General features: G+C 34.8%; 1 protein-coding gene across 1 annotated transcript in view; it reads left to right on the top strand.

Annotated features, from left to right (window-relative positions):
* The window catches only part of LOC147065763 (uncharacterized), a 68,494-nt gene that overhangs the window by 42,262 nt on the left and 2,360 nt on the right, over positions 1–23,872 (top strand). Inside the window, exons 14-19 of the mRNA XM_085957273.1 lie at positions 11,418–11,528; positions 11,945–12,150; positions 13,408–13,495; positions 15,296–15,553; positions 15,885–16,052; positions 18,708–18,812. Coding sequence (XP_085813399.1) covers positions 11,418–11,528; positions 11,945–12,150; positions 13,408–13,495; positions 15,296–15,553; positions 15,885–16,052; positions 18,708–18,812 — 936 coding nt within the window. The remainder of the gene's footprint in view (positions 1–11,417; positions 11,529–11,944; positions 12,151–13,407; positions 13,496–15,295; positions 15,554–15,884; positions 16,053–18,707; positions 18,813–23,872) is intronic.

Genomic DNA, 23,872 nt, shown 5'->3' with positions numbered 1-23,872 from the left:
CACCCATAAAGGTTTTTGAATTAGAAAAATCATCATCTTCTTCTTCTTCTCCATTCTATATTTTTTTATTCGTATGGTTCCTATACCATTCATCCGATTGCAATAAAATTTTGGTAAGTGGTTGTATGTGTGCCCATAAAGGTTTCTGAATTAGAAAAATCATCACTTTCTTCTTCTTCTTCATTCTATCTTCTTTTATTCGTATGGTTCCTATACCAGTCATCCTATTGCGATGAAACCTTCGTCAGTTGTTGTGTTAACATCCGCAAAGGTTTCGAAATAGTACAACCATCTTCTTTTTCTTCTTCATTCTATCTTCTTTTATTCGTATGGTCCTTATACCATTCATCGGATTGCGATGAAACCTTCGTCAGTTGTTGTGGTAACACCCGCAAAGGTTTTTGAATTAGTAAAACCATTTTCTTCTTCTTCTTCTTCTATTCTATATTCTTCTATTCGTATGCGTTCCTATTCCATTCATCCGATTGCAATAAAATTTTCGTCAGTAATTGTGCCAACACCCGCGAAGGTTTCTGAATTAGTACAACCATCTTCTTCTTATATTCTATCTTCTTCTATTTCTATGCGTTCCTATACCATTCATCCGATTGCAATGAAATTTTGACCAGTTGTTGTGAGCACGCCCGCAAAGGGTTCTGAATTAGTACAACCATCTGCTTCTCTTTCTATACGTATGCGTTCCTATACCATTCATCCGATTGCAATGGAAATTTGATCAAGTGTTGTGTTCACGCCCGCAAAGGTTTCAAATTGATACAACCATTTTCTTCTTCTTTTTCTTCTATTCTATCTTCTTCTATTCGTATGCGTTCTTATACCATTCATCCAATTGCGATGAAATTTTGACCAGTTGTTGTGCGCAAGACCGCGAAGGTTTCTGAATTAGTACAACCATCTTCTTCTTCTTCTATTTGTAAGCATTCCTATACCATTCATCCGATTGCAATGAAACTTTGGTGAGTTGTCGTGCGCACGCCTGCGAAGGTTTCTGAATTAGTACAACCATCATCTTCTTCTTCTATTCGAATGCGTACCTACACCATTCATCCGATTGCAATGAACCTTTGGTGAGTTGTCGTGCGCATGCCCACGAAGATTTCTGAATTAGAAAATCATCTTCTTCTTCTATTCGTATGCGTTCCTATACCATTCATCCGATTGCAATGAAATTCTGATCAAGTGTTGCCCGCAAAGGTTTCTGAATCATCTTTTTCTTCTTCGATTTGTATGCGTTCTTATGCCATTCATCCGATTGTGATGAAATTTTGACCAGTTATTGTGCGCACGCCCGCAAAGGTTTTTGAATTAGTACAACCATCTTTTTCTTCTTCTATTTGTATGCGTTCTTATACCATTCATCCGATTGCGATGAAACTTTGACCAGTTGTTGTGCGCACGCCCGCAAAGGTTTCTAAATTATAAAATACAATGTTTATTGTTTGTTTGTTCAATGCAATTTTGATTTTTTTTACTACATATTAATAACGTTAATAACGTTTGCATATTTTGGATTCGATTTTAATTTAGTGGTCTTTTGTTTGACATTTACTCCTATTAGAATTATTTTCATATTGCCATATTGTATAACACAGATATTTTAATATCAAAAAAACAATTACCTCTTATTATTTTTTAAATATCTAAGATAAATATACCCACGAAGCGACCCTGTGCGAAGCCGGGTACTTCAGCTAGTAGTTTATAAAACTATGAATGTAAAATGAACTAACAACTAATACACTTTTTTTAAATGATACGAAGAAAAGCAATTACCAATATGTAGATGTAGAGGTACTTTACATTCTTTGGACATGTAAATAGTTTCTTTTCGAAGTTTATGTGAGGAACACACTTTACACTTTCTTCTTAAACGTTTATTAGTTGCGGAAATCCTAATTATTTGATGTTGTTTTATACTGCCAGAGAGTCTTTGTAATGAAGTAGGTGAACTGGTTTTATGGGTTGAATCTGTATCAGAAGATGTAGAAGGTGCATGCGTTTCCGCAACATCAATTGATTCAGATGTCTGTATATCCTCGATCCAAACTTTATGTTCAACAAAAAATCGTGAAATTTCATTTTTCATTATTATTGAAATGTAAATAATGCAATATTTGAAAAACCACTTACGTGGCATAGTTTTCGAAAATATGGGAGTCTCTATAAGTAGATTTGTCGGCAATAAGACTGAGTCGCTTTTCTGACAATGCCCATTATTATCACCAACCCGAACCACTTTTTTAACTCCGACATGGTTATGTCCACTCATATTTTAGATATAGCTTCAGGACTTAAATTATCAGTGTCAATTGTCACTCCTGATAATCCTTGAAATGGCTTGTTCTCTCTCGGCGGATCATCATCGTTCCATCATTGTCGGCTTCAGTTTCTGAATCCTCAAAATCACTCGCGAAATATGTTGTTCGTGGGTGTGTTCTCAAAAGAGCAAATGAGTCTGCTTCAATATCACTAAAATCTCCGATATCTTCAGTCACTGGGAATATCTGACATACAATCCGCATAGTTTTCCTCTAAAAACGATTGGTCCTCCATTTTAAAAAGATTTTTTGGAGATAAAACTAATAAAAAATATATATCCTAGCTAAAATATATTTAGATTAATTATTTTTTCAATGAAATTAGTGCCATAAATATAAATAATAATAGCTACTATTTATGCAGTTACACAAGCAATAATCTCCCGAAAAAAGCGAACTAAAATGACAACGCGATACAACAAGTTCATATTTATAACTGTTCTCATTTTCAAAATAAAATTTCTATCATGGATGATGAAGCATGGTGGACGTTTCATGGGTAGTAAACCATTAAAGATAAAATATCAAATAGCACGCAATTTCATAGCTAAAAATCGCGTTCATTTTTTAAAAAAAGAATGCAGGTTCATAAATGGTTGACTACCACTGAAAAGTGTCGACAATTAAATTTCGAAGTTGAAGTGACGACACTGGAATATAACATTGAGTGTTTATTACCTTTTTTGTTTATGTCTCGTGATTGATTCTTTTGTCCTTGAAAGAAGGTCTTTCACCTTTTAGTTGCTCTCGACATCTGTTGCGAGTCGCGCTGCGCGTCACTACTAGCTCAGAGCTGCTATCCCGATAACGTTCGCAATACAAAAATACTGTCTAAGCGGCAGTACCAGACTAAGCTCTGAGCGGCGAGCCCCTCCTTCGCCTATTCGAGCATATTCTATTGAAAATGGTACTGCATGAAATCACGTGTTGTATCACTTTCATCGCGGTTATGATAATTATTATTGGATGTATTGGTGCGCAGGCAAGCTTAACACGCTTAAATAATATTGATATTTTCATATAATATACATAATATTAATACTATCAACTGAAGGTACTTGATGGAATTTGAATTTAAATTCTAATAGATTCAAGTTTTGTACTATTCCATTTAAGTCGTTTTTTGCGACCCGGGTTTTGCCTTTCGGCATCTTCAGACGCCGTGTACACTCACCAAAGGTAAACACACACTGACAATGAACACTCTTAACTCTAGCTTATATAATAAATCAATACAATAAAGTAGGTAAAAACTCCATTACCTACCTATCAAGTCAAAGGTCACAAAACATACAACAAACAAATTATGAATAGTTCAAGTGTCAGTAAAAAACCTAATTAGTAAAACCCTATCTTATTAATAACAATACAATCGATAGCATATTACAGGGTTGGCGAACCTTTTCACGTACGCGTGCCAAAATTTCCCAAAAATATTTTTCGTCTGCCTGACGTGCTAAGCAGTTTTTTATGATGAAAAAATAGTTTTCTACAAAAATTGTTTTTAAGAATTCTATTAAAAAGGTTTAGAAATTACAATTGAGTTATTTTATCTTTCGCCGTTCGAATATTTTTTTCCTTGTTTTCAAATTACTCCGATAGAGACCGTGGAAGCATTTAAACCACTCTTCTTTCATATTATATTCTCCATTACTGAGCGGTTCTCCATTTTTAGAGATTTTGTTTGAGGTAAAATAACAAGCAGTTATTATATTTGAATGACTGCCGATAATTAATTTCATAAGGTTTGTTGATTGAATATTTTTATTTTTAATTCGCCGATTCTAAGGACCGACCTATACAATTGTATATTTTTTACATAAAACGTGATGATTATTCAATGATTTGCCTGCAATTTTTTATACAATGCGATTTGTCATTAGTTATGCATGAATTTCGTTAGGTAATATGAAAAACCGAAGAAAACCATGGCTATGTCGTCATTATTTTTAATATTACCCATATATAATTAAGTAAGTATCTACTTAACTAGGTACCTATATATTTATTTGTAAAACTTTTTTTTTATAAAAAAAACATTTTTTAAATATATATAAAATAGTTATTTCTTTTCTGAAACATTCGCGTGTCATATAAAATCATCTCGTGCCATAGGTTCGCCATCCCTGGCATATTATAATAAATCATCAAAGCTTAATAATACATCATTATCTATACTATAATTTTGAAAATATATTTGGATGTTTGTACCGTCGTGTCAGTTTTTCTTTATACAAATCCACATGCGCAGTCGGATTTCGACAAAATTTGGACAGTAGACGGAGGCCGACAAGCCGGGTGATACTTACTGCTAGTTCTTTATAGACAATAAAAATACTACATTCAAGACGTGTAAATCGTCAATTCTAAGAAAAATGGTCATATATTGGAAAATAATTAATGGAGTTAACTAATTCGATATTAGTCTTTAATAATACTATTATGTGATACCTACATTTTTACAACGTTTTTATTAGGTCATATTCTTATTTGTCCGGTGGTTGTTTATCCGGTACAAATCTTGCAATCGATTTTTAACCAATTTCCCGACTAGCTAGACATCTGAAACTTTTAGAATATATCAGAACATGATGCCAATGCATTTTTTAATACTTTTAGCCATCTTTAAGTAGAATTGAATTCATTTTCAGTTAATTCTGTTTTGTATGAAAAGTTATTTCGACACCATTATTGGTTGCTAGGGGTCTGGGGTCCTAGCAACTAAATTATTAATATATACGTGCTTTACTATGGATATCAATACAAATGTCAAAATGACATTTCAGTATTATTTCTATCAAGTACAAATTTTTTTGATCGCTTAAGCTAGTCAAGTCAAGTTTATATGATTCAACAGAAAATTACGTATATAAAAAGTTCTTTTTATCTTGTAATTTATGTATTAGGTTAATTGGATGCCCTAGATATTTTGCAGATATTTGTATTTTATATTTAGTTTAGAAATATATAATAAAACAATCATGTAATTGGAGTATCTTTAATAATTAATAATTTTATTGCCTTGAAAATTTCAATCAAAAATATCTATTAGTTGAGAAGTTGTGTTAATTTTGGGAGGTGAACCTTTTTATGCGAGTGGGTCAAATTATATACAAAAATCTTAAAAAAACCAGTCGCCTGGCTGATAAATGAAATAAAATAAACCAAGATATTATGTATTTTTTATGTTTTTACACAATGATTTATTACAAACATACCATATATTTTCTAAATTTACAAACTTATTACACGAAGACGCAGTACAGTTTATGAGAGAAACCCACACCCATACACACATGAACTAAAAATTCAAGTAAGTTCAGCATAACGAAGAAAATATTTACTTTCCATTTAAAATAATTCATCAATTTTTTTCATTGAATTATACGTCTTGGATAATAAGATCCATCCTTTCCTCCCATTGTGTCTATAACTAAAAGTGTTAACCGGTCGTATGCTACGTATGCATGGGAAACATGGACCCTTAATGTAAAAGATATCAAAAAATTACGAGTAGCACAATGTGCATGTAGGGCATAACGCGGAAAAACGACAAACGAAACCGATGGATGAGGAGGCAGACGAGAGTGTGTAATGTGATAGAGGTCGCTGAGCAGATGAAATGGCAATGGGCTGAACATGTCGCTCGGCGAGTGGACAACCGCTGAACTAATGCCGTCATCCAGTTGTACACGAGGGGCACTAAACGACCACAAGGATGCTCTAAAACCTGCTGCATAGACTAACTCATTAAGTTCGGTAGATGTATATGGCAGTGAAGAACTAGCGACCAAGAAGAGTGGAAAGAGACAGGGGAGACTTCATCCGGCAGCGGATCGACCCCAGCTGATGATAATATTCTAATTGTCACATAATCTGTTCGAGCGCTTATAAAACAAGCAAAGAATTTTGAAAATCATTGGATTTCAGCTGAATTCGAACTTTGCCTACATGTCACATAAAAATAGTCACTTATTTTGATTTCGATGATCGATTTTCCATTCATGCAGTGCATCTATAGCAGTGTTTCCCAACATGTGACGTACGCCCCACCGGGGGGCAATTTTAATGTTTTGGGGGGCAAAAAGGTTGTCTTGAAAATCATTTGAAGACGAAGCAGCACAAGGATCGCACTAATTGTCTTCTGAGTTGTATATGTAACATAATATACATATTTATTTACGAAAGTTAAATTAAAATTACAAGATAAAAAGAACTTTTTATATACGGTGAGTTAGGGTAAGTGCGGCATATAAATTGACTAGATGAACTTTAAGCTGATGTTGAACTTTAATCATTTGTAATATCTCTTCGAAATTTTTGTTGACTGTTCATCAATAATCTCTTTTTCGACTACCATATTCATTAGGTGTATATTTTGCATGATTAATTATAATAAAAACGTTTTAAGGAAACATGGCGAGTAGACGCTCTTACCCCCGCATTTGGGGTAAGAGCATCTAGTTAAATTATTTCTCATAATTATTACCAGTCGAAAAATATATCAACCTCAGGATAATATAATATTTTAAGTGCAACATTTTGATTGTTTATGGTGGTAAATTTCCTTAGGGAACAGAAGATATTAAATAAAATCAAAAAAGTTGGGGAAGTGCGGCATATGTAGCACTAGTGATGTGACTGTGGTAAAATAAAATAGGTAACTCGTTATTTTTAAAATATTTTATTTGGTGAATAATTTGAGATGTAGGTAGGTACTATGTAAAATTCAACATGTTCACAGTACATAATATAATATATAAAAATCAATATTTGTTTGTTTGTTTGTATTTTATGCGCTGCCATACCGTTCATCCGATTTCAATAAAACCTTGTAAACTTATTGTTTGCACTTGCGCGAAGAGTATAGGCTATATCTTATATATAAAAATGAATGTCTGTCTGTCCCGTATGCGTTCCTATACCATTCATCCGATTCCGATGAAATTTTGGTAAGTGGTTGTATGTACACCTGCAAATGTTTCTGAATTAGAAAAATCATCATCTTCTCCTTCTTCATTCTATTTTCTTTTATTTGTATGGTTCCTATACCATTCATCCGATTGCGATGAAACTTTCGTCAGTTATTGTACGCATACCCGCAAAGGTTTCTAAATTAGAAAAACCATCTTCTTCTTCTTCTTCATTATATCTTCTTTTATTCGTATGGTTCCTATACCATTCATCCGATTGCGATGAAACCTTCGTCAGTTGTTGTGGTAACACTCGAAAAGGTTTCTAAATTAGTACAACCATCTCCTTCTTCTTCTTCTATTCTATATTCTTCCATTCGTATGCGTTCCTATTCCATTCATCCGATTGCAATAAAATTTTCGTCAGTAATTGTGCCAACACCCGCGAAGGTTTCTGAATTATTACAACCATCTTCTTCTTCTTCTTCTATTCGTATGCGTTCCTATTCCATTCATCCGACTGCAATAAAATTTTCGTCAGTAATTGTGCCAACACCCGCAAAGGTTTCTGGATTATTACAACCATCTTCTTCTTCTTCTATTCTATCTTCTTCTATTCATATGCGTTCCTAGACCATTCATCCGATTGCAATGAAATTTTGATCAAGTGTTGTGCTCACACCCGCAAAGGTTTCTGAATTGATACAACTATTTTCTTCTTATTTTTCTTCTATTCTATCTTCTTCTATTCGTATGCGTTCTTATACCATTCATCCGATTGCGATGAAATTTTGACAAGTTGTTGTGCGCACGCCCGCGAAGGTTTCTAAATTAGTACAACCATCTTCTTCTTCTTCTATTCGTATGCGTTCCTATACCATTCATCCGATTGCAATGAAATTTTGATCAAGTATTGTTCTCACGCCCGCAAAGGTTTTTGAATTGATACAACCATTTTCTTCTTCTTTTTATTCTATTCTATCTTCTATTCGTATGCGGTCTTATACCATTCATCTGATTGCGATGAAATTTTGACCAGTTGTTGTGAGCACGCCCGCGAAGGTTTCTGAATTAGTACAACCATCTTCTTCTTCTTCTATTCGTATGCGTTCCTATACCATTTATCCGATTGCAATGAAACTTTGGTGAGTTGTCGTGCGCATGCCCACAAAGATTTCTGAATTAGAAAATCATCTTCTTCTTCTATTCGTATGCGTTCCTATACCATTCATCCGATTGCGATGAAACTTTTGTCAGTTGTTGTATGCACACCTGCGAAGGTTTCTAAATTAGTATTATATAAAATACAAAGTTTGTTGTTTGTTTGATTCATCCAATTTTGATTTTTTTTTACTACATATTAATAACATTAATAACGTTTTCATATTTTGGATTAGGTTTTAATTTAGTGTTCTTTTGTTTGACCTTTACTCCTATTAGAATTGTTTTCATATTGCCATATTGTATTACACTGATATTTTAATATTAAAAAAATAATTACTTAATTTTTTAAATATCTAAGATAAATATAACCACGAAGCGACCCTGTGCGAAGCCGGGTACTTCAGCTAGTATGTTATAAAAAATGTTCTTTTTGATTTTTATTGTACCTAATTACACAGTTGTCCCCATCAAAACGCATTTTAAATATAATTTTTCCCCTCCGTCCTGTAGTAGATGGCCAATTTCGTATATATCCTCTACTTTAGGGTATGAAAAATTATTGGCCCTCCCATGCGATTTTCTTACAAATTTTACAGTTTTATTGTCCAATTTATTAATTTTTCCAATAAAATGTTTTTCACACTTTTTCGCAAGGCCACAAGTATTTCTTTTAGTTGACTCACTGGTGGAATTTAATGGAATATCAGCATTCCACATTTCATTAGTAATTACAACCCCTTCCTCCATTTGAAAATCGTCAAGCAAATTCTTCTAATAATCTTCTTCGAATATAAGACCTTTACCTATAAAAATCGACAACATTTTCCTCTTCAGAAGAGGATTTCCATTCAGACTCACTCTCGTCTGATCCACTGGTTGTAACTGATTTTTTTTTTAAATTCTTAAACATGTTTTTTGTAAAAACTTTTTTTTTGTTTGAATTTTTGTCTATCTTCTGAAACTGTTTTTTGGTTAACGGATGTTTTCAGACGGTTCAAAACATCGTCATAGGTAATTATTATTTCTACTGCTTGATTTTTTAAATTTTACAGGATCCTCCCTTTCTATCCACAAAAACAGTTTTTTTATATCAGTAGTTCCTACTGGCGGTTTTATTATTTGACAATCCAAAATTTGTATTCGCTTAGTAGATTTACCTTGTGTCATTCATTCATTAAAAGTAGAAGGTGCTTGAATAAATATGTTATTTTCCTCACCAACTATTGAAGAATCTGTTGATTTTTGATGTGTTAATTCATCCGCAGATTGTGTCATTGCAAATGATCCCTGATCAATACAGTGCTCATAATCAATTAGAGTTTCCGTAATATTTTTACTGTCAATCATAGGGTCAAACTTGTCTTAGCCTATAACATTTCGATTAAATGGCTGAATCCTCCCTTTTTATCATCTGGTTCTGATTATTTGGTAGTCAAGTTTTTTCTAGGTTTCTGCGATTATTCTTGAAAATTCATTTTTAGGCAGTTTTGAGCCTACGTGTATGTAGTCTTTGCCATTTCACCAATGTTTCATCCCAAGCATCTTTCAGGAGGCAATTTTAAAATTGTGACATTATTTTTTCTTGCTTCTTCTATTAAGTTGTCAGTCAAGTGTGACGTATGACCTCATAACTCAGAAAAGAAAAGTTTTTTCGCTCTACTGAAAAGTTAACATTTTAGATTTAGTATGTTATTCCATGAAGTACCTATTCGGTCATGTCGATATGTAATATGCACTGCACGGTAGGTATTTAATCTGTGGCCTTATATTTTAAGTAATGTACTGTATGAATCTAGAGGTTGTATTAAAAAATGTTTAGGTACCATAAATTACAAATTCAATACATTTTTTATTGCAAGGAACATCACTAGCCAAAAACTTGTCCATACAAAAAAAATAGAGTATATGGGGTAAGAGCATCTGACGCTCTTACCCCATGCTATATTTTTGGTGGGGTAAGTGCATCTAGTTCAATAAAACATAATCATTTGCATTAATCATAAATCTTACAGTCGGAACACAAATCACAAATTAAAACAAAGGTAGTCACCAAATATCACCTTCTTAGCACGAAAGATTGTTGAGATACGATTGATTGAAAAAAACATGTCCAACTTGATTTTTTACTTCAAACGAACGTCAAACTCTTAGTTGTCATACTGGACAAATCAAACATTATTATGATGCCTTCTTTGGGTGTCGGCAAACATTTATGTATTTGTAATAGATTCCTATTGACGGCAGTAATTACATTCATTGCAGTAAAAAGTTATTTAACATATATGCTCTTCCCCCATAGATGCACTTATCCTAACTCACCTTACAACATTTTTAAATTTTCAGTTGAATCATATAAACTTGACTTGCTAGCTTAAACGATCAAAAAAAATTGTACTTGATAGAAATAATACTGAAATGTCATTTTGACACTCATATTGATTTCCATAGTAATGCACGTATATATTAATAATTTAGTTGCTAGGACCACCCACTTAGCAACCTATAATAGTGGATTGGATTACGGATTTCTTCCGAAATAACTTTTCATACAAAACAGAATTAACTGAAAATGAATTAAATTCTACTTCTAGAGGGCTAAAAGTATTAAAAATGATAACCAAACAGTACCAAAAAATGCATTGGCATCGTGTTCTGATATATTCTAAAAGTTTCAAATGTCCAGCTAGTCGGGAAGTTAGTTAAAAATCGATTGCAAGATTTGTACTGGACAAACAACCACTGGTCAAATAAGAATACGAGCTAATAAAAACGTTGTAAAAATAGTATTGCCTATGTGCATTTTTTATTGAAGCAATTCATTTTTTTCAGAATTAAATAGGTGACTTTAAATTTTTTATAGGGGGGGCATGAAGATTTTTGAAGCGTTGAAGTGGGTGGGGGTGGGGGAAGTTCATCTAAATGACGGCTGTTTCATAGGAAATACAGTAAATTTAAGAAAACGGCTCTAAGCAAACTATTCTTACCCTGTTTTCTGTTACAGGACCAAGATTCCAATGGAAAGGCGGTTGCCGCGTCGGACACTGAAGATTCGGACGAGGAGCTCCCCGATGTCGATCTGGGGGCAGGAAACAAGGATGCCTGCGTTCTTGAGGTATTTTTCCTCCAAAATTCTATAACTCCATGCAGTTGTTTATTTTTTACGCTCGCATGTATCTGCATTTCTTAGCGGAGTTTGAATCAGTTTATAGCGGCGACCAGATCATTGAATTATTTTGTTCACATGTGAAATAATGGATGAATCTCGAATGACTTTCAATTGAATAACTCCTGCTAACCTGTCAGGCGATGATATAAATATTGAGTAACAAAAGTCTACAGCCACCACTCTGACGTGTGCCTTAAATTAAACCCTAATGGTGTGATTTTACTTTTGTGATCATCGTAACCGAATTAGATGTGTACTCGCATAGAATGGCTTCAACAAAGGCATGTACCTACCTGCTATGCGATCACCTCATAAGCCAAAGTGCCACTTAAGATGGAAGTGTGATGTGTTTGTTTATTAAGGTGGACGACGCGGAGGACCTGGAAGTGGTGAAAGTGCTTACGGAGGCGAGGCCGCCGGCCGGCCTGCACGTGGTCAACACTCAGAGCGTCCCCGGCCTGCTGGGCTGCGAGGGACTCGTCTCTCTCCGCAATCTGCAGATGTTCACTCAGCTCTGGCGGGCCAGGCTTTCTTCACCGCCCGGACCTCTGCATCCGCACTTCCACAGGTCTATTTGTTACTACATTTCTATTGATGGCACTAAAGTCGTCATCGCTCATTGTTCCCCGGTTTAATATTTTTTCATACCATACGTCACGAGATGTATTTTTTGTTCTCTTTGAAATATGGTCTGTCGCCTTTTAAAACAGAAGAAAAGAAAAGAGACATAGTTATTGCAATTTAACAAAATCAAAACACAACAAAATGATAATAATGTATAAATTATATTAAATATTACAGATTGTTTTATTAGCCGATAGCTATTTTGATTGTCACACCATCGAGACTACTGTTCATCAAGAAGATTTAGGCACAAGCCGGAAGTCACTGTCGTCGATAGCTTAATATGATGAATAATGATAGCGATAGGAGGAGCTTGTTTAGTTCACAGTTTTAACACGTGGATAACTCGTCGCAAACCGGAAGGCGCTATAATCGAAAATGGGAGGAGCTTGTTAGTTCACAGTTTTAAGACGTAGCCAAGAAGATCTTGTGGGACAGTATATATATAAAATGATTCGTTTCTATCCTGAGTAATCTATCCACAGGAAGTGACGGAATCTTCTTTCTTATTTACTCCAGGAATTATTTCAGAAACATTTAAACTTTATTAAATATTTTATGATTTGCTAAACGTCAAAATAACTCAGCTGTTGGGGTTGCCACATGACCTGCAATTGTGAAAGATTTAAATCAATTTTTACCCACATGGTCAATTATGATAAGGAAAATAGCTAAAGCTCCATCTTTGTATTTAAACATTCTCAGTTTTGCTATTTTTTTTATATCTCAGAATCAAAATCAAAATACCTTTAGGGGCCTAAGTAGGTATAATTTATTTTGACTCCATGCAATGACACGCCACTTCACCTTTACATCTCTTGTGCATATAAAAAAATAATCTTTGCAACCTATGATGACATTTTACTAAACAATAATTGAGAGAAACTTCTGACCTCGGGATAGTTCATCAGTTTACGCGCATCCGCCTCCGCCTCATCTGCAAAAATGCACCAAGCAAACTTACAGAAGCATAATGGGAATTATTTTAAATAATTTTCGGTAAGAAGAATACCGCCAATCGAGTAAGGTGGCGAAGCAGCACAGCTCGCGGGGAATAATAGTAAATAATATCCAAGTGTAATTCCGTCAACTAAAAATAAGTATTACAGTGTAAACAACCCGAAATCTAGATCGGCGCAGGTTGAATAACACCAAGTTGAGTTGCATAAATTGACCTAAATGTTTTGTGACGGTTTTGCAGACTGCTGCTAAGCGTGTACTTCAAGCTCCGCAGGATGGTGCCGTGCGCTGTCTGTGATCTGAGATTCCGACTGGATCTCCCGGAAGCTGTAAGTTTCAGCTGCCCTCTGTCTAGCTAGGTTGACTTTGAAGATGTTGAATAAAACTTTCTTCCATAGAGATGGATCCTAAATGTAAGAAAGTGAAAAAAAAAAGAAAAGTATGTATAGTTTTTACGAAAACCTTGTGTGCAGAATACATTTTTATTAAAGAAAATATTTTGGTTTGCCTCTGCGGTAGTTTAAATACTTATTTAGCGGTCCAAAAGGCAGAGCATGTGGTTTCGAGGTGACAAGCATTCTGAGAAGCACAGTTCATATCGTTTTGACAGAAGAAGTTAAAAAATTACGATTTACGATTCTTTTATGCAAGTCTTACCAATAAATGTATTCTATGTTAAAAAAGACTACTAATTTTCATACAAATTGTGAAGAGCTTAGGGGTCGTATGCATGAGATTCCCAAAAACCTTATAGGCTATATACTGCACATTTGTATGCATGAGTACAAACGTAATTAGCTGTTAAGTGACGTCACGAATGTGACATCTCATGTGTCATGGTGTTCGTATTATAAAATTTCATTCCCCGATAAATAATTCAAAATTTTGAAATTGTAAATGTGTCTGAAAGTGTGCGAACGGTACCATATAAATTTAATAATTATACATGAATAATTATTATGAACATTAAATAATTTATCAGCTATTTTATCACATGTATTTTATAATTATTCTACTGTAGGAAAGGTTGTATTGCCAGTAAACTTTTCCATTTGGTGGCAACGCTGAATACATTTGGTGGCAATACTGAATATTATTATGACTAACTTCACTTCAATTATTGAGATGTCAAAACAGAATAAGAATAAATGACAGAAAATGCAAATGATTTAGACAATAATATGTAAAGATCTCTGTATAATATTATCATTTATACCAATCACCGTATGACATTATTGATGTTTCCAGTGTATTTGAGAGTTGTGCCTTATTTATTACATTTATCTTACAAAATTAACTAGGTAGGTAGGTACCATAATATTTTGAAGAACGCAGAATGCTTCCAATTGTATAATTTAATGCCAGATACAGCAGTAGGTACATATTTTGCGGTGGTTTAGCGGAGATATTTTATCGTAATCTTACGTAAGTCCATCTTATGTCTCCATGAGAAATATTGCAAGCGAAATAGGTACGAGACATTTTATCAGTTACCTACTATCTAGATTATAGACTAGGGATCAAAATTATACGTATTTTGTAAACAGCACGACTAGGAACTGTTTTTAAAGTTCGCAAATGTTTTACAGAATCTACAAAACGAACAAGGGCCTCAACCAAACGTTTGTTGCAATGAATGCAAAATTAAAATGACATTTGAAAGTGACAGCTGAGGCAGCCATTTTTAATGGCGCATGACGTCATATCGCTTACGTCACAAACAGTGTTATAAGCTATTCGATGGAAAATCGGTTAAATAGCTTATAAAGAATTTGGGAATCTCATACATACGGCCCTAGGGGTGATATTATATCGAAAAATGGCACTCGTGACATACTGAAACTTTTTTTTTTTCTTTTCTTTCATTTCTTTTATTTTGTTAACTGTCAATTCATGGTGGAACTGCATTTTATTGTTGTTTTTATTTAATAAAACGCAATTTTTATGTCTACCAAATAGTAGATATATTAAAAGTGGAAAAGTACTACATAAAAATTGCGTTTTATTAAATAAAAACAACAATACTGAAACTTGCTTCAGCAATTTTGACAGGGAGACTGCAAACGGCTCCATCTTGCAAAAGAAGGGATTCTTTTAACATAAAACTGCCAACAGTACCATATTCACAGGATGAAATTCAGCTGGTGGTGACCGGAATGGCTGTGGGGCTGGGCGAGGCTAGGACGGCTCCCGCCGAGGGGAAAACTCCGGGAGTGGGCGTCGACGGTGCCAAAAAGACTGACGCCGAAGATGTCGCAGATGCCAGTCGCCTGAAAAAATCTGAGTCCGGTGAGATGATCTTCACCCTAGAGGAGGAGAGCACGGTAGAGGTGAACGGCCCCAGCAAATCGCATGTCGGTTCGCCCGCCATGCCTGCCAACTCTCAGGTTCGTGTCGATTTAAAATGTCAGGATTCCGAAACAGATTTAAGCTCCACTTGAAGAGGCAACGTTTCTGGCCAGCATTTAAACTTTATCGATCGCGACGATGTTTCTATTTCACTACCCATTTAAATTATCATATTTAAAAGGATCAGTTCTTAACAGTCGCAGTCGGGTCAGCCGTCTCAATTCATTCTGAGAACGCTTGAATTTTTTTCGCTGTGCTGATGTCGATGCCTATGCAAGTAAAACTTGTACACACTCGCACCCTGGCGATCTAAAACCTCATTGACTGTAAAATTTTTCCGTATATGTATGGTGTTGTTGCGATTCATAGGGAGTGGGAAGCTGGCGACCCGGAGTAGACATGACGCCGCTGGCGGGGGTGCCGGGTGCGCGTTTGGAACGCTATCTCGGCAATCTGGACTTTGTCTTCGTGAGAGAGAGCACTAGCATAAGGGAACTGGGAGGCCTCAGCGGGTTCCTGCACAGCTTCATCACGGAGGTACCCGCAGTCATATCGTTACCGCTTCAAATTATTTGCGTTTGACCCAACTTTATGATGTCATGTTTTGAGGAACTTACAATAAAATTGTGATTTCAGTTAAGAAAATAAGCAGATTCATCGGCTTTGGAGACAGAGACCTAACTTTATGACGTCTTGTTTTGTGGTTTCATATTTGACTAGAAATTTGAGACCCAATATAGACAATTTAGAACTACATACAGTGAAACCTCGATTCTACGTTTTTCAAGGGACTCTAATAAAAAACGATAAATGCAGAATACTTATATAAAAAATTAAAAAAAACTTATTTATTGATTAGACCTTTTACATAATATGTAGGTACATTATTACATATAGGTACATAGAGTCTGTCTTCTATAAGTACTGGCTTACTTTTGTTTCACACGCGCTTGTAACTTAATTATACGTGAACGAGTGAGAAAGATTGCAATTGCGTGATTCCACCCATTATGACGATTCCTAGCATATGGATGTAGTAGATGTCATAACAAGAACAAAGGTTACCTCTACTTCTGTGTACTTGTCATAATATTTGTATACTGCTTTTATATATTTTTATGCCTTATTTCGATGTTTTCATTGTAGGTACTTATCTACCTAAATACTTATTACCACGTTTTTATTAGCTCGTATTCTTGTTTGTCCAAGATTTGTGTTGGACTATTGAAGATTTTTAACTAACTTCCCGACTAGCTAGACTTTTAAAACTTTTAGAATATATCACACAATGCATTCTTTTAATACTTTTAGCCATTTTTAAGCAAAATTGAATTCATTTTCAGTTAATTCTGTTTTGTATGGAAAGTTATTATTGTTGGTTGCTAAGGGGGTCCTAGCAACAAAATTATTAATACATACGTGCGTTACTATGGAAATCAATATGAAATGTCAAAATGACATTTCAATATTCTATATTTTTCAGTATTTCTAATAAGGGGGGACATGCTCGTCGAAGGTCAAAATTGAGTTTTTATTGTATTTTCAAACCATGATCCTGGACACTCCTTAAACGTTGTAGATAATCTATTTATATAATTTTGAAGCCTTATTATCCTTTATAGTTATTTTAAACATTTAATGACTGCATAAAGTATTTTTATTACATAAAATAGTATTCTTTTAAACCTCTCGCTCTAATGTTTCAGAATATAGTCATATTTCGGTACATAACTGTGCAGTGGTGTTAAGATTTTTTACATTTATTAATTTTTAAACGCATTTATAAAACCATTAGTATAATTTATTTTGAGATAATTTTTGTAAAATATTCACGATAAAAAATTATATTGATAATCTCTGTGATCCCAAATTTGACAAGAATTAGGCATTTTATTATCCAAAAAATCGGCAAGATTAACACATTTGAAGATGATTCTAAAGATACTTATTATAAGCTATGTCTTTGACCATTCAAGTGTGATAAACATCTTATGAATAATGATTGCTTTATAATAATTATTGACCTAAGAATAAGGTAGTGTTTTTTTGAAATACGCCATTTCTTTTGTCATTCCCCAGTAGTTAAGCTACAACATACGGCCGTAACCATAAATCGACAAACTATAATTGAAGTAGGGAGTAAAATGATATTGACGCGCGTGTTTGAACATGTACCGTTTAAGTTAGGTACATGTTCAAACACGCGCGTTAACATAATTTTACTCCCTATTTTAATTATAGTTTGTCAATTTATGGCTACGGCCGTATGTTGTAGCTTAACCACTGGGGAATGACAAAAGAAATGGCTTATTTCAAAAAAACACTACCTTATTCTTAGGTCAATAATTATTATAAAGCAATCATTATTCATAAGATGTTTATCACACTTGAATGGTCGAAGACATAGCTTATAATAAGTATCTTTAGAATCATCTTCAAATGTGTTAATCTTGCCGATTTTTTGAATAATAAAATGCCTAATTCTTGTCAAATTTGGGATCACAGAGATTATCAATATAATTTTTTATCGTGAATATTTTACAAAAATTATCTCAAAATAAATTATACTAATGGTTTTATAAATGCGTTTAAAAATTAATAAATGTAAAAAATCTTAACACCACTGCACAGTTATGTACCGAAATATGACTATATTCTGAAACATTAGAGCGAGAGGTTTAAAAGAATACTATTTTATGTAACAAAAATACTTTATGCAGTCATCAAATGTTTAAAATAACTATAAAGGATAATAAGGCTTCAAAATTATATAAATAGATTATCTACAACGTTTAAGGAGTGTCCAGGATCATGGTTTGAAAATACAATAAAAACTCAATTTTGACCTTCGACGAGCATGTCCCCCCATAAGTACAATAAAAAGTTTTTATTAATACATAGAATTGTCAAGTTTATATGATTCAACAGAAAATTTAAAAACGTGGTATATTAAAAGTTCTTTTTATTTTGTAATTATTTTTATTTATATTATATTTCACATTATGAGCATCTTGAACATAGGCTTTGTAATGTTCACTCATAGATATTAATAAACTAATAGAATTTTAAAAAAGTCATAATATTATAATGAACTTTCCAAATTATAAATTCAAGACATTCACAACATGACATGGGGAAAAAACAAAAGAATGTGTATCAGTATTAACTTTATGAATGGTTTGCGGAGGGCAGGTGCTGGCGGTGGTTCGAGCGCATGTGACGGCTCTCGGAGGAAACGCTATCGTCGCCTTCTACATGACCGAACTCATCCTGAGTGACAGCCCCCACAAAAATCAGGTGGGAACTTTTTAATTCATTTCTGAGAGTCGTACACCCGTCATTGATGACTTTTCTGTTGTTGTGTTTGCATGTGTAATATTATTACAAGGAAATCAGAAACTAAAATTTGGAGAGATCCTGATGCCATATTTAGATAAATGTAATATGTAATGCCTCTACCTCAATTTAAATTTGAAAAGATGATTGCCATTTTTAACAAAGTTGAAAACATCTCAGATGCGTAAGTATAAGGAAATATCTGCACGGTAGCTTAATCAGTGTCAGCCAGGACCTAAAAGATATATGTTTGGATCTCACGTAGTGTAAGACTTTTTCTAGGATTTTTTTAATGTATGTGTCTAGAACTTTTCCAAGTTATGTATTTTCAAATTAGTATTGTTTTGTTTATGTTATCTCTTCGGTTACTGAATCCAAGCGATGACGTATTTCCCGAACATTTGAGTATATTACCCATTTTACCACGTTTTTATTAGCTCGTATTCTTGTTTGTCCAGTACAAATTTTTTCTTGTGTGTCCAGTACATTTTTTTTCTTGTTTGTCCAAAATTTGTATTGGACGATTGAAGATTTTTAACTAACTTCCCGACTAGCTAGACATTTGAAACTTTTAGAATATATCAGAACACGACGACAATGCATTCTTTTAATACTTTTAGCCATTTTTAAGCAGAATTGAATTCATTTTCAGTTAATTCTGTCCTGTATGCAAAGTTATTATTGTTGGTTGCTAAGGGGATCCTAGCAACTAAATTATTAATATATACGTGCGTTACTATGGAAATCAATATGAAATGTCAAAATGACATTTCAGTATTCTATATTTATTCAGTATTTCTATCAAGTACAATAAAAAGTTTTTATTAATACATAGAATTGTCAAGTTTGATTCAACACAAATTTTAAAAACGTGGTATATTTAAAGTTCTTTTTATCTTGTAATTATTAAACTTTATGTCTTCAAAACGACCCAAGGCTTTAATCCTGTATGGGTATAAGGCTTATTGGAATTTGTTGTTGCTCCATATAACCAATATTTCCATTTCTTGGAGGACTTACTGTACACAAAATAATCCGGTGGTGCAAACGTACGGATTGTAAAAATATGTGAGTTCTTAAGGGGGGACATGCTCAGCGTAGGTCAAAATGGAGCTTTTGTTCTATTTTCAAAGCATGATTAAACGTTGTAGATAATCTATTTATAAAATTTTGAAGCCTTATTATTCTTTATCATCATCATCAGCCTGAATCTATCCACTGCTGGATGAAGGCCTCTTTTTGTCCTTTCGCGTTATGCCCAGCATGCACCTCTCCATACCACGTTGTGCTACTCTAAGTTTCTGGATCTCTCTTTTACTTAGGGCCCATGTTTCACACGCATATGTCATCACGGGAAGCACACACTGGTTGAACACTTTGCGCTTTAGGCACAGTGGAAGGTCACTTTTGAAGACATTATTCAGGCGGCCAAAAGCACTCCAGCCTAGCTTTACTCTGCGAACAATTTCATCAAATATACATCCATCTATAGATACTTGTTGTCCCAGATAGATGTAGCTTTTCACCTGTTCGAGCTGAGTGCCATTGATGAGGATCTCTTTTTGGCCTGCAAAGCAGTTGAACATGACTTTCGTCTTTGTTACATTTATTTTCAAACCTACTTTGTTGCTTACTTCAGCGAGTTCCTGCATTCTGCTTTGGAGGTCTTCTGAGTCTTGCGAGAAAATTACTATGTCATCGGCAAAGCGCAGATGACTCAGGTATTCTCCATTTATGGGGATCCCTTTGTCATTCCAGTCAAGTTGCCTGAATAAGTCTTCAAGGGTAGCTGTAAATAGTTTAGGTGAGATTGTATCACCTTGTCGGACTCCTTTGCTGCCTGCGCGATGGTTTATGGAGATTTACAGATGCTGTTGCGCTACTGTATATATTATTGAAAATATTTATATAGCGTCCAGGGATTCCTTGTTTTCTGAGTGCGTCGAGTATTGAACATTTCTTTATCGAATCAAACGCCTTCTCATAGTCTATAAAACCCATGCATAGTGGCAGTTTGTATTCCTGGTACCGCTCTATGATTTCTCTGACGACTTGGATATGGTCCATAGTGCTGTATCCTCCTCTAAATCCGGCTTGTTCTCTCGGTTGGTTCTCGTCTAGTACATTTTGCAGACGGTTTGAGAGAATTTTTGTGAACGTCTTGTAGAGAATAGGGAGTAGACTTATTGGACGATAATTTGCTAGGTCTTCTCTGTCACCTTTTTTGTGAAGAATGACAATGCTGGCATTTTTCCATACCTCTGGGACATCCTCTTTGCATATGCAGGCTGTGAACAATTGTGCAAGTACTTCATTTGCATCCTTTCCTGCTTTTTTGAGGATATCTATCGTTAAACCGTCTTCCCCGGGGGCTTTCCCACTTTTCATGTAATTTAAAGCATGGGTTACTTCCCAGGATGTAATTTCGGGAGTATGGTCTTCCGAATTTCCATTTCTCTGAAGATCTAAGTCTATAGTCGTATTGTCAGTGTCATCACTGTAGAGATCGCTGTAGAACTCTTCAACTCGGCTTAACAAGTGTTCCCAATTTCTGACGATAGAACCATCTTTTGCTTTTAGTGCTGTGATTTGACGTTTTCCTATCGACAAGCATTGCTTGTTTTTGTTTAGACTTCTGCCTGCTTTCACAATTGCTTGTATGAGGTTTACATTGAATTTACGAAGGTCTTCTCTAATCTTCCTTCGGAGGGTTTTGCAAAGTGATGAAAACTCCATATCGTTTTGTGCCTGTCTATCGCTCTTGGTTTTCCTTCTCTGCTCCATAAGATTCAATGTTGCCTTCGAAAGCTTGGTGGAAAGTGTAACTTCTGAGTTTTTTACGCCTATTTTTTCTGCACATTGTAGAATAATATTCGTTATATCCTCCGCGTTGGATAGGGAAACGGTTTCGTTCTCATCTAAGAAAGCCGATAGTGCATTTTTGAGTTCATTTTGGAATTCAGTATTGTTCTGCAGGTATACGCGAGCATTTGACTTCTTCTGCAGTTTGGATCTTTCTGATTTGACGTTCAATCTTATCTTACATCTCACCATCCGGTGATCACTGCCGGTGTTAAACTGATTGATCACTTTACAGTTTAAAAATGTATATTTTCTGTCAGTGAGGATGTAATCGATTTCGCTGGTCCTTCCTGTCGGGCTTCTCCACGTCCATTTACGTGTAGGTTTATGTTGAAAAAAGGAATTCATGATGTGAAGATTGTTGGTTTCAGCAAACTCCACAAGCATGTCCCCTCTACCATCCCTTGAGCCATGTCCGAAATGTCCGACCGCTACGTCATCTCTTTGGTATGATCCAATACGTGCATTGAAATCTCCCATTATGATGTTGAAGTGGCATTTACTTTTATTTTTCAAGGATGTTATTTCCTCGTAAAACTCTTCCACTTTTTCATCAGGATAACTCTGTGTCGGAGCATATACTTGCAAAATCTGAATGCGGTACCTAGCATTGATTTTAAGTATCACGCTTGCGACCCTGTCAGAAATGCAGTTGAACTCGACTATGCGGTCCCTCCAGGCTTTGTTGACAACAAATCCAACACCGCTCGTGCGTCCTTCATCGGTTCCTTTGGAGTACAGCACATGTCCGCTTTGTAAAGTAATAATACTCTCACCTTTACGCCTTACTTCGCTGAGTCCGACAACATCCCAGTGGATATTCCGGAGCTCTTCTTGAAACTCTACAAGTTTGGCATCGCTGGACAATGTTCTTGCGTTATATGTAGCAATGGTCATCTGTTGGCAGCCTTTTCCGGGTCTCCGGGGATTTTTAGCACCCTCTGCCTTCCTTCGCTGATCGCTGCCGTGATCAGTATCAGGTTGGCCTCCGGAGAATGAGGGCCGGGTTCTAGAAGTTTTTGTTTTCATATGAAGGTTTTGGACATAACACACCACGCTGTCCAGACGGGTTGGTGTGTGGTTTTTCTGTCTGGGTGATCCTTCCCGTAGCCAAAGGTCTCTCGTTTTAAGGCGCCAGAGTTTCGCCTTGCACCCTTCTCTATTAGCTACAGATAGTATGTTGCGTTATACAGCACATTATCTGCATTGCCCGGGGGACGCCACGCGGAGGCTAGAGATAGGATTTGCTGACTTTCTTGGACAGTGGCGTCTCAACATTTTTTAGAAGTATACCTATTGGCATCGGTATACATCATTGAGGCCATAGTCAGCCTTTGCCCACCATTTGATGACTGCATAAAGTATTTTTATTACATAAAATAGTATTCTTTTAAACCTCTCGCTCTAATGTTTTAGAATATAGTCATATTTCAGTACATAAATGTGCAGTGGTGTTAAGATTTTTTACGTTTATTAACTTTTAAACGCATTTATAAAACCATCAGTATAATTTATATCGACATTATTATAGTGAAATATTTACGATAAAAAGTTATATTGATAATCTCTGTGATCCAAGATTTGACAAGAATTGGGCATTTTATTATTCAAAAAATGGGCAAGATTAACACATTTGAAGATAATTCTAAAGATACTAATTATAAGCTATGTCTTTAACCATTCAAGTGTGATAAACATCCTTTTATTTTAAATGACTATCTGGCGTTTAACATTTTTTGCCGTGGAATCATGCCACTTCGCAAGGCGTCGGCCATTTGATGAATCTGCCTACGATTGACTAATATTTTTATTTTATTTGTTCTGGCGAGGGCAAATATTTATGTTTTAGAAATCGAATTTCAGACTAAATCAACAAACAAAAAACCTTATCAATAGTTAAATATTATTATGATATAGTATCTGGGTATAAACAATCGGATGATTACGCTTTCATTTCTTTAATATTTCAATGTAAACTTTTTATGTTTTGTTTGTAGTGGGTTTTTAAAATAAACATCCTCTGAAAATTGGATGAATAAACGAATATATATTAAAAATACTTTATATTCACATAATATCTAAACTGAACAGATGGAAATCTATAATCGATATCAACCGCCGGCAGAATCTCGGAGTGTCGATGGAAGGCGGCACAGGTT

Source organism: Rhyacophila brunnea, unplaced genomic scaffold (assembly GCF_057557595.1).
Source record: "Rhyacophila brunnea isolate RB1 unplaced genomic scaffold, BYU_Rbru_1.0 scaffold_6, whole genome shotgun sequence".
Taxonomy (NCBI): Eukaryota; Metazoa; Arthropoda; class Insecta; order Trichoptera; family Rhyacophilidae; genus Rhyacophila; species Rhyacophila brunnea.
Note: the sequence above shows the minus strand (reverse complement) of the source record. Positions and strands in the feature narration are given on the sequence as shown.